Source organism: Phascolarctos cinereus, unplaced genomic scaffold (genome assembly GCF_003287225.1).
Source record: "Phascolarctos cinereus isolate Bilbo 61053 unplaced genomic scaffold, phaCin_HiC Scaffold_9;HRSCAF=440, whole genome shotgun sequence".
Lineage (NCBI taxonomy): Eukaryota > Metazoa > Chordata > Mammalia > Diprotodontia > Phascolarctidae > Phascolarctos > Phascolarctos cinereus.
The window spans coordinates 147861991-147874058 of record NW_027556402.1 but is presented as its reverse complement, the minus strand read 5'-3'; the positions used below and the strand labels follow the sequence as shown (position 1 = coordinate 147874058).

General features: G+C 40.3%; 1 protein-coding gene across 13 annotated transcripts in view; it reads left to right on the top strand.

The window, feature by feature from the left end:
• The window catches only part of SPATA18 (spermatogenesis associated 18), an 80808-nt gene extending 69089 nt beyond the window's left edge, over positions 1-11719 (top strand). For 6 of the 13 annotated variants that reach the window (XM_020990153.2, XM_020990160.2, XM_078148626.1 and 3 more), the window contains 2 exons: positions 10963-11117; positions 11353-11719. In XM_020990153.2, the coding sequence (XP_020845812.1) occupies positions 10963-11117; positions 11353-11379 (182 nt within the window). In that variant the 3' untranslated portion in view covers positions 11380-11719. Of the gene's footprint in view, positions 1-1575; positions 1690-10962; positions 11118-11352 lie in introns of those variants that run through there. The other 7 variants (XR_002325253.2, XR_002325260.2, XR_002325250.1 and 4 more) reach the window with 6 other exon arrangements.
• The last annotated feature ends 349 nt before the right edge of the window (positions 11720-12068 follow it).

The following is a 12068-nucleotide window of genomic DNA, read 5'->3' as shown; positions in this document are numbered from 1 at the left end:
ATTTGGCACTGACGTGTCCCAAAACATAAGACTTGGGCGGTACCTACAATCCCTGTAGCCTCATCACTGAGTCAGACATCTTTTGTTGAAATTAACAGAGCTACCATCACCTTTTGTTGTTGTTGTTCAGTCATTTCTGTTGTGTCCAAATCTTCATGACCCCATTTGGGATTTTCTTGGCAAAGATACTGGAGTAGTTCGTCATTTCCTTCTCCAACTCATTTTACAGATGAGGAAACTGAGGCAAGCAGGGTTAAGTGACTTACCCAGGGTCACACAGCTAGTAAGTGTCTGAGGCTAGATTTTAATTCAGGAAGTTGGTTCTTCCTGACTCCAGGCCCAGCAACTCTAACTACTGTGTCATCTAACTGCCCTAGGTGACATGTTTAATAGGTGCTTGGTATAGAAGTAACTCCTACTTCCTTAACGTTGACGAAGTACACAAATCCATGAGCACTGTGAGGATGCAGTTAAATACTTCAGGTTTACATTTGTACACTTCACATTTTGTTCCCGGACCATCTTTTAAAAACTGAAATTATCCTCTCAATTTATGTGGCACCATCAAACTCACAATTAAGCTAGACAGAGTCTTCCTGAGTCTGTCCACTGCACCTAGCTGTCTTTCCACTTTTCAATTGTCATTCTGTCTATTCTCATTGGGTTTCTAGCTTAAATTTTTTTCCCCCATGGTAATCTGCACTATTATTCACATGTATAGTGCCCTACACTTTCCAGTGAGAGTACAGAATGACCTGGCAAGAAGCTTTATATCTTGGGGAGAGGCACTGGTCTAGACAGTCTCTAGATTTCTCTAGACAGAAAAGTGTCAACTGCAAGGCTCCTCCTGGAGACAAATTTTTCTTTTCAACCATATACACTACTAACCCCAAATGATAAATCTGTTTATAGATAGTTGCCCTCTCTTGAAGGAAATGCCTCCAAACTGCACTAGTAGAGGCCAAGGTTGGGACATAATGAGGAACTTTCTGATCCTTAGAATTAATTCTGTACAACCACGTTGACCTTGTATTTTTTACTTTGTTGAACTGAAAGAGAGTAACAGACATTGTGATATTGAACAGTTTGACTCTAGGTTATGCAGGTAATTGAATTCAAGAACAATTCAAGAAATTTCAGGGTGATGAGGATTGTTTGGGATTTTGATTGTACCTTCCTATGGACCAGGGGTGGGGAACCTGCAGCCTCAAGGCCACATGTGGCCTTCTAGGACCTTGAATGTGGCCTTTTGACCGAGTCCAAGTTTTACAAAACAAATCCTTTTATTAAGGATTATTAAGGATTATTATTATTATTTCTTAATTATTATTAATCCATACTATGGACAAATCCCTTGGTGCCTCCTATAGAATGGATTTCATTGATGCCAGAAGCAGTAGGCTTTGACCCTAGTCTTCTCTGTTAGACTGTAAGCTCCTTGAGGGCAAAGAAAATTTAGTTTTGCCTTCATAATCTCAGTTTTTAATTTGATACACATAAGTATTTAATAAATACTTGGTGATCGATTAATTGACTTTTGTGGGAGGAGTAATTTATTGTATATCCCTTTTATAGGTGGTTCCTCCCAGAAGCATTTGAGCCACAAGGGATGAAGCCAACAAATCTGATATCAGTGAAACTCATCTTCCCCTAGGCCCCAAGGACTGTACCTACACCCTCCACTGAAAGGTATAACCAAAATCCCAAACCAAAGCTTGATCGAGGCTCATTGAAGAGATTAACTTGATTAACTCAATGCATGTGGAATTTTATCTGAGGGGGAATTTAGGGTGAAAAAATAAAACAAACCACTCAAGCCAATAGCCATGTATATACTTTTTCAACACACACAGAAGAATATTCAAGAATATGTTATTTAATTGGTAGGTACTACCTCCATCAAACCCCCTCTGTGACCTAGTGGATGGTCTGCAGGAGTTGCTGTGGTTGAAAAGTTTATTTTCCTGTGGTCAGACCCATGATGATCCTTTGTAAATTTAGGTAGTCTGGTCCTAATGTGATAGATATACAATCTTTTGGCGGGCTTATCCTCAAAGAGTTTTTTAAAAAAAAAATATTATATGTTTTCAATTATCAAGCATTTAATTTTCTTCCACCACTTTCCCTATCTGCTTTTAAAAAGTAGGTAGAAATACAGAAAAAAAAATAAAGAACCCCCACATCACATAGGCACAGTCAAGCACAAAGATCCTCACAATGGTCACATCCAAAAATACCTTTCTTATTCTGCATGTTGGTCTGTCATCCCTCTGTCATGAACGTCATGAGCATTCTTCCTTGTAAGTCCTGTGGAATCATGGTTACTCAGTTAATTGACCAGAATCTCCCTAAGTTTTTCAGAATGGCTCATTTTAAAAAATATAATATTGATGTCAAAATACAGATTACTCTTCTGGTTCTGCTGGACAAAACTTTTCCATCATGGCAGGACCTGGTCCTAGACCATGGCAGGTTGTGGTCCATTGACATGGCCTCTGAGAATGCAGGGGTCATTTCCTGCACCACACTGAAGCATGATAGGTGGAATTTAGTGGAGATACATGGACAGTCTAGAATTACTTTGTGGGAAATGTATTAAGGAAACATTCAGCCCATCCCATGCTCCAAAAGCAGATGTCAACAACTCTAGCTTTAGGTTACCAAGAGCAGCATTTTTGTTGTGCAGTTACTCTAGAGAAACTATGACTCCATTCCCCGCAATTTCCAAAGCCCTAGTTCATCCAAATATTACTCATATGTGTAGCTAATGGGGAGTAAAAATAATAGGAGTTTCTATGGGGGAAAAAAATCAACTATATACTGTACTTGACCCTATTCCAGAAAACTCAGGGACACTGGGAGGGAAAATATTCCTTCCATTCCCTCAGCAGTGGCTCACATGACTCTGAGCTTCTGTTTTCTTCTGCGGACAAACCTTGTGTAATCTTATTGGAAATCTTTAAAGAAAATATGCCCTAATACCCACCATCTGGTAAAATGTGCTAGAAATTTTTTTTGTTTTGTACTAGATTTTGTTTTCCCAGTTCTAAGAAAATACTCAGGATTAACTTTATCATCTCAACCCTTCCTTGCTTCCCATGCTTATGAGCTCCTTGGAGTACGAAAGACTTTGCATCCTTCCAGGGCAATGATCCCAAATACTAGAAGTACTGACAACCCAACGGCAAGGCTGCCTGTGCACCAAAAGGCCGAGTGCTGGCTAGCCCCACTTCACCCCTGACTCGAGGAGGCCTGCCTGGTGAAGGGAGAGTCCTTATCACCCCTGAGGGTCTCTAGGTGGGCCATGACCTCTCACATTCCACTTTCCAGATTGTAAACAAGTACTTTCCTTCCCACCGTCTGTGGTCCCCCAGACTACATTCACATATTCCATTCCACAACATTCCATTTCTCCTCCCCTTGTGCCTGGATTGTGCTCTCTCCTCACCTCTGCCTCTTGGAATCGCATTCCCTTCAGGGCTGAACTCAAACATCACCTCCTACATGAAGCCTTACCTGATCTCATGTGCCGGACACCTCCTTTACTCCCTTGTATAGAAGTAACTTGTATTTATTCTCTTCGCATTTCTCCTGCACTCACTGATATGTATTTGCTCACTTAATTGCACTCCTCAGGAGTAGCGATTGTTTCATTCTTTGTATTTTTTTCCCCAGTACTTAGCATAGTGACTACCTCATGGAAAGGGTTCAATAAACGCTTGATCGATAGATCATTTATGGCTTCTAGTTTTAGCTGAGAACCTCAGTTGAAGTGCTACTCTTCCCCAAAATAGGAAGACTATATATACATATATATATATATAAATATATATGTACATTACTGTATTTCTTTTAACTTAGGACTCAGAAGCTTAAACTTCATTTTTTTCAGAGTCAGGCCCTTTACACTTCGAGTTGCTTGTGTCTGACTCTTCCTGGCCATATGGATGTTGTCTAGGCGTTTTCTTGGCAAAGATCCTGGAGTAGTTTGCCATTTCCTTCTCCACTGTGTCTCCATTTTACAGACGAGGAACTGAGGCAAATAGAGGTTAAGTGACTTGCCTACCACCAGTGCCCTATCCACTGCCCCACCTAGGGTTAAAAAGCCTTTTTAACTCCTGCCTAATTTCCTTATAGGGATGCTGCGATCCTAAAGACTAATTTTAGGGGATTCTGTCAAACTTTGTTGTTTTGTTTTATTGCTTCGTTCTCATGGTTCCTTCCATTAGCCCTAATTGTTCTTGACATCCTGACTAACGGGCAAATATGCTTAACATGAATGTATGTGTAGAGCCTATATCAGATTGTACATCATCTTGGAGGGGGATTTAAAACTCCAAATCTTATGGAAATAAATGCTGAAAACTAAAAACAAATGAATTAATAAAAATTAAAAAAAACAAACGAATTTTGTGGGACATCAGTTGTTTTGTTTCCCTCATACTCAGATAATTTGAGTTTCCCATGCAAATGAAAAGGAAGGGACTTGGAAAGGCAAGAAACACAATCTCCTAGGTGGAATCCCATCAGAGCATCAGCTATCTGTCTCAATCCTTTCCCTCATGTTTATGTATTTATTATATATCTGTGGCTGTCAATAAACTGTAGTCTTTGAGGTACCCCATGTTCACATTAGCCCTGGGACTACATGAGAATGATTAAGATGCCCATTGTAAAAGCACTTGTAACAATCAACCCAGCAACCAATCCGCAAAAAGAACCCTACATAGATTCAAGATGTTATTGGCCTCTCCCATCTATGATTACATTTGGGATCTCAGTAACAATTTTATTTTAAATTTCTTTAATACTCTTGTTAAGTGAGTTCATATGACATATCTCTGAGCTAAACTGTAAGTTTTAGGAAAACAGAGCCCATTTTATCTAAAATTTGTATTGTTACAGTAGAAAGAGCATTGCCCTTGGAGTCAGAGGAAGCTTTGCCATCCGTCAGAAAAATGGACACCCTTACAGTCTGAAAGGGCAGTGATGTGATGCAGCAGACTGTGTTGGACTTGGAGTGAAGACAGTCTAAATTTAGCTCTTGCCTCAGACATTTACTAGGCGTATGAGCCTAGATCTCATCCTTGGTTTCCCCATCTGTAAAATGGGGATGATAACATCACCTCAAAGCTATTGTTGCATCTTCTGAAACAGAATTCTTTCTGCTGTGCTCCATTTTATTGTTTTCTTTAACTGAAAAACTGCAGTGTTCAGAAGCTATTTTCCCCATTGCTGACAGAAGGTGGAATAATTAGAAGTTGACTACAGCATGTTTTTATAGTGTGAAATGGTTTCCAGTTCAGCCAAGGAGTTGAATTCACCTTAAACTAGACCAAAATAAAAGGGTCTTCTGCATGGAAAAAAAAATCCCCACCAAATGCTTTGAAATTGACTTGGATTCCCTCAGCCGAATTTTAATTTGATTCTTTAGTCCATGCATATGATACAGATGGGCCGTTTACAGATGAAAGCAATGGGGCCATCAACACCGTTAAGTAAAGCAGATTTTGTGCATTAGTCAAGCAGATGAAGGTGGAACTCTTGCAGAGAACTGGGACTTTGTGCAGTAAGGAACCATCCTGTTTGTCCTGGTGCTGCTGGTTGTTTTTCTAAGACATGGATGGGTATCCTTGAAGTTGTAGTTAATTTCTTACCATTTACAGTGCCATGAATATATCTTAACTTGTGTATCTCTCTCTCACTTGAGATCTTGTGACCAATTAAAATGACTGTATTATATAAACTAGAGAGTTTGGAAGGTATTCATTTCCAAAATAAAACCAGGGAATTTTGCATAGCATCTGGGAAAACTAACAAAGCCTTTTAATTAAAAAAAAAAGTAGATAATTTGGAAACGGTGGGGAGAATAATCCAAGATGATTGCTTTTTGAGATGCAATTTAATTCAGTCCACTTCAATTCGATACAATTCAACCATGATTTATTAAGTTCCTACTACTTGCCAAGCAAAGAGAAAAACCTTCTCTGCCCCCATGGATTTTCTCTCCTACCCAATGGACCTGGCAAAGTTCTATCTATCAGATAAATCATCTGAACCACTACTGGTCCCTGTTTTAGAAGCACTGCAAACCTCCCTGGAATCATAGGCAAAATGAAAGCACAAATGAGATTGGGGGCTGCGAGAGAGGGAAGAGAGAGAGATGGAGACAGAGACAGAAAGAGAGAGACAGAGAAAGACTGACAGAGACAGAGACAGAGAATGAAATCTTTAACTCTAACTTCTCTTCTCCATCTCAAAGCAGAACAAAGAAAAAGAACCTAAGCCTTTTCTAGCATGTCTTCAAGGATATAATCACCCACGTTTTCTTTTGACTTTGGTTGATTGCTCAGAGATAACCCAACTGAAGGTTTTACCATACCATGAAGGCTTTTCTGGAAAGCAAGTCATTGTGCCAAAAGAATAAGACAAACAAACAGCAAATAACAGTTTGTAGAGACCCCAAAGAGTAGAAGAGGAAATTCAGAGTGTTTTGCTTTTCCATTGATTTCTTACCAAGGCCATTTGGGTTTGAGGAGAGGGTGAAGGCCATGGTTGTTTGAAACTTATTAGGATTGTCAGGGCAGTCAAGGGGAACTGCATCTGAGATAACGATATAGATCTCAGCCACTGGCCAGCTGTGTAATGAGATAGACATTTAAATTATATTTAGAAATCTCCACCCCGCCCCCAACCCCTGCTTTTGTCTCACTTCTTTGAAGGCAACATCTGCTCGTAATAATGTGGCGGTCCGCAGGCTAATATTGTTCAGCTGGGTCTACAGATGCCACTGTGCTGCAAATGGGACTTGACCATTCCTTCATTCTTGTATATGACCCTTTGAAAACACCCCGTTTTTTCATTTAGGAAGATCAGGCATCACTAACCACGTACTTTTGCACGGTGTCTGGCGCTGTACAAGCTGTCTCCTCAAAGTTATGGTCACCCTGTTTCTTTCCTTGTTTTTCTAACCAGCTCTTTTTGAAATGGGTCTCCTGGGGTCTGAATGGGGAAAAGAGAAAAGGACTGAGAGGCAGATCATTTTTTAATGTTGCAAATGCTTTGATTGAATGGTCATCATTACCTGTTGGGAAATAATTCCCACTAAGAGTCTTAATCCTGAATATGAAGTTATTTGGGGACCACAAGAAATTTTCTGAAGATGGATAAATTAGAAAACATTTATTACATGCTTACTATGCACTAAGCATTGTACTAAGAGCTATAGACACAAATGCAAAAGCTTGACCTCTCTGAGCCTCAGTTTCCTTATCTGTAAAATGGGGATAATAATTGTACTTACCTCACAGTATTGCTCTGAGGGCAATCTAATTCTTTTCAACCTTTCTAGTATATTTGAAACTGCTGAGCACCCTCTCCTGAATTCTCTGGATTCTCTGGGGTTTCAGGGTACTACTCTTCCCTGGATGATTAATGGATTAATTCCATATAACAGTCCTTCAAACTTGAAGACAGTTATGTGTCCTCTTTCTCCCTAAACCCTTCTTCCCCAACATAGACATAGTTTTAACTTCTTGCTTTGCAATCTGGCTTCCAGCCACATCACCCAACTGAAACTACGCTCTCAAAAGTTACTGTAGATCTCTTAATTGACAAATCTGATGGTTTTCCCCTCAATTTTTACCCTTCTCAAACTGTCTTCTTCCTGTGACACTGTTGAAGGTCCACTCCTCTTGGATACTCTCTCTTCTTCGGGTTTTCTTGACATAACTCATTTTTGGTTTTCCTTCTATCTGTGTGATCACTCCTCCTCAGCCTCCTCACCATCTATATAGTATAGTTCCTACCTGTGACTGTTCCTCTAGGGCTCTTTCCTTCGCTCTCTTCTCTTCTTCCTCGGTAACCTCATCAGTTCCTGTAACTTTAAATCCCATTTCAATGCACTTGACTCCCAGATCTATATATCCAGTCCCAGTCTCTCTCCTGAGCTTCAGATTCATATCACCAATTGCCTGTTAGATATTTCAAACCTGATGTCCTGGAGATAGCTTAAAATCAATATATCCCAAACTGAATTCATTGTCTTTCCCCCTAAATATTCCCCCCTTTCAAATTTCCTTTTTTTTTTTTCTATAGAAAGAACCACCATCCTTCCACTCTCCCAGGTTCATTACCTTGGCATTATCCTCTTCTCCTCACTCTCCCTCATCCCTCACATCCAATCAGTTGCCAAATCTTGCTGTTTCTCTCTCTACAACATTTCTTTCTTTCTTTCTTTCTTTCTTTTTTTTTTTTTTAGGCAACTGGGGTTAGGTGATTTGCCCAGGGTCACACAGCTAGTAAGTGTCCAGTGTTTGGTCTGAGGCTGGATTTGAACTCAGGTCCTCCTGACTTCAGGGCTAGTGCTCTATCCACTGTGCCACCTAGCTGCCCCTACAACATTTCTTAAACCTGTCCCTTTCACTCCATTCCTACAGCTGCTGCCTTAGTTCAGGCCCCATTGCCTCTGGCTTGGACCATTGCAAGAATTTCTTTTTTGTTTGTTTGTTTTTTGCTAGGCAATAGGGTTAAGTGACTTGCCCAGGGTCACACAGCTAGTAACTGTTATGTGTCTGAGGCCGGACCTGAACTCAGGTCTTCCTGACTCTGGGCCGGTGCTCTATCCACTGTGCCACCTTGCTGCCCCATCAAGAATTTTCTGATGAGAAGTTCTGCATCAAGCTTCTCCCCACTCCAGTCCATCTTCCACATCACTGCCAAAGTATTTTCCTTCAACACAAATCTTATCACAGGAGTCCTCTCCTTCATCAACTTTAGAGGCTTCTTTTTTTTTTCCTTTAGGATAAACTATAAAGTCCTCTGTTTAGATTTTAAATCTCTACACAATCTGCTCCCAACCCATCTTTCTAACCTTATTCGACAGTACTCCCCTTCTCATACTCTGTGATCCAGCCAAATCAGCCTCCTCTCTGTTCCTCACACATGACCGTCCATCTCCTATATCTGTACCCATTGCACTGGCCATCCCAAATACCTGGAGGGCATTCCTTCCTTACCTCCACTTCATAGAGTCCTTCTCTTCCACTGAGATGCAGCTCAAGATGCAGCTCTTCTGCATCAAGCCTTCCCTTGATCTACCAACTATTAGCACCCTCTTTCTGAAACTATTTTGTATGTATTTGTATTTATTCACTTTATATTGATGATATATGTATATTTTATATGTATTTGTCTCCCCCATTAGAATGTAAGCTCTTTGGGAGTAGGGTTTGTTTCATTCTTTATATTTGCATCCCTAGCACCTGCTAAAATGTCTGGCATGTTAGTAGGTACTTAATAAATACTTAACTAATTAATTTATAAAGCATTTCAAAAACCTTAAAGCACTCTATAAAAACCAGCTTTCTTCTTCTTTTTTTTTTTTCAACCAGATGTATGATTTTGTTATGTAGGGAACTCCCACTGAAGAACTCTCTAGTAATGCAGATGTGCATTTTCTCTGCAACCTATAGTCTTAGAAAATGACCTGGGACACTGAGAAGTTAAGTGACCTGCCCAGGGAAACACAACCAGTATGCATCAGAGTCAGGACTTTGAATTCAGGCAGTGCTGTGTTGGCAAAGAGTTTAACAACTGGCTCCCTACTGGAACAAGTGTTCACATTATATACTTTTAAGTTTAATTTGTATTTCTTTAACATTTTCTCCATCCTTATTTTTTTTTAGTCTAGGCAATCAACAAACAATAAATCAAGCCCTGAATTTTTAATGTTTGCTGATTTCTGAGGTATGCTCACACTGAACATTTAAAAATTAACTCTTCTAAGCTGGTCCCAGCATGCCCCTGAATCCAAGTGGCTCAGCTCTCCGTCTATTTCACCTCCCACTATCATGATGATTATCATTGTGGCTATTATCAGTATTAGTTCCATGCTGTGAGCAGCCTCCTCTTCTCAAAATTTTTTTGTGTTTTCCTTGCTCATCAGCCCCTCAATGGCTTTTCCATCTGATCTGTTCTTGGCTTCCTTTTCCATATCTAGTTCTCATTGCTTTAGAAGAACATGGCCTTACTCTTGACCTACTCCAAATCTCCCAAGGTTCTCTAAGCATGGAGAGGCACTGGCTGCCGTCCTTTCTTCTCAGGGCTCTGCTCCTAACTCTCTGGACGTTCTCTATCATGTCTCAGCAACCTTTTCACCTTCAGACCTTACTCTGGACGTTCATTTCTTCCCCAGCTTTCTCACTGAGGCCTCTTCCTCGGACTGATTGGTTATTCCCATGATTTCCACTTTGAGGAAAGTACTCAGACCAGCCATGTGGTCATTCCTTTCCAGGCTCCACTTGAGTCTGATACTGAATTTATGTAAGGACAGATTTCTACCCTTCACAGATAGTTTTATCCCCTACTTTTTTCAAAGAGATGAATAGGGTTTGGCCAAAATAGCTATCTTGCAGGACAATGTGGGGTGTCTGTCCTTAAAGTATGGTAGAAAGGAGAGCAGAGTGTTAAATCTCAAGCTGGCTTCGAAATTTAATATGGGAACTGGCAAACCCGAGTCTGTATTATAAAACTCTGTGGCGACTGCTTTATAATGTTTCCAAATCCCTTCTGTGAAACTCAGCAGAATGGAAAGACCCTCAAGCCAGTGTCATTGAAACTCAAAAGCAGGCAAACCAATTTAATATCTTTTTTGGGGGAGATGGGGGACGGAGGGAATGTTAACACATAATTAAATCCACAGCAAGACTGATTACACTGTGACTTTAAGGCCATTAAAACTCTGAAGTTCTCTATAAATTAAACAAACACTATTTTGGCTGTGTTATGTTTATATTGCAGGCCCAGGGATCTCACTCCTGTCTTCTCCATGCATGACTTTTAGGCTCATGTGCACAGTACCATGGGACAAGGGATTTATAACTTATTTGAACACTTGACATACAATTGGTAAAGCCAGAGGACTTACTTGGTTGTTTTGTTTTGTTTTGTTTTGTTTTTTAGCCTTAAGTCCAGGTTTGGTTGGTGAAGTGTTTGCCAAGATGTGTAGGGTTCTATTTTGGATTTCCCTTCTATTCTCCAGCCATCCTTCTGGGATTGATAGAGTGAGCCCTGTGAATAGAAGTCATACAGAGGACTCAAGTTCAAGGTCAATGCTGGTAAAATGTTTCCCAGATTCTACAGCTGTGGGGATTCTGGTCTCTAGAAATCATTGAAGCAGCTGCCAATTACCAAACAGAGTAGCTTATGCCCTGTAGAAGCATGCAGGGGAACTTATTAGCATTTGCAAAAATACTAACAACATATTATATAGCATTTTTAAAAAACACTTTCCTCATATTTCTAGCCTGTGAGGTCAGTAGTGCATATATTATCATTATTCATATTTTGCAGGTGAAGCAACTGAGAAGAATAAACTGATTTTTGTGAAACGATCCATGCTGTTTGTAAGTGGCAAATCGTGTTCTTGAACTCCCACCAACAAGTGCTTTTACCTCTTCGCCAAAACGTCCCTTTTATGACTGAAGAGTAACCGCCCAAGAGATCTTGGACATAGGCAGGTAGCGAAAGACAAGTCTTGTGCTGATGACCTTGTGACATCCAGGGTATGAAGAGAGTCTGCTGAAGATGTGTTTTTGATCATGGTTGAAGGGACCTTTTCAGAATGGATTCCACTCATACCACTCTGATCTCTACTCATCAAATCTTCCCTGTGCTTTGGGGAAAATAAACTCAATTCCACAAACATATGTTAAGCTTCTGCCATATAGCTCTTAAAGACTAGGCCAGTGAAGGACAAAATTTGGTAGGCCCTACGATGTGAGAAGGACATCAGGTATAGTACCAAGAATAGATATAGTTTGCTTTCTGTGGAAAGGTTTAGCTAAGCACAGAGAGGCTTATCACCAGTGGGGCTAGCCATGAATCATTTGGCAGCAGCAATGCATAAAACAGGCAGCTAGGTGGTGCAGTGGATAGAGCACCAAGGCCTGGAATTAGGAAAATCTGAGTTCAAATCTGGCCTCAGACAATTAGCAGTGTGACCCTGGACAAGTCACTTAACCCTTGTTTGCCTCATTTTCTTCATCTGTAAAATGATCTGGAGAAGG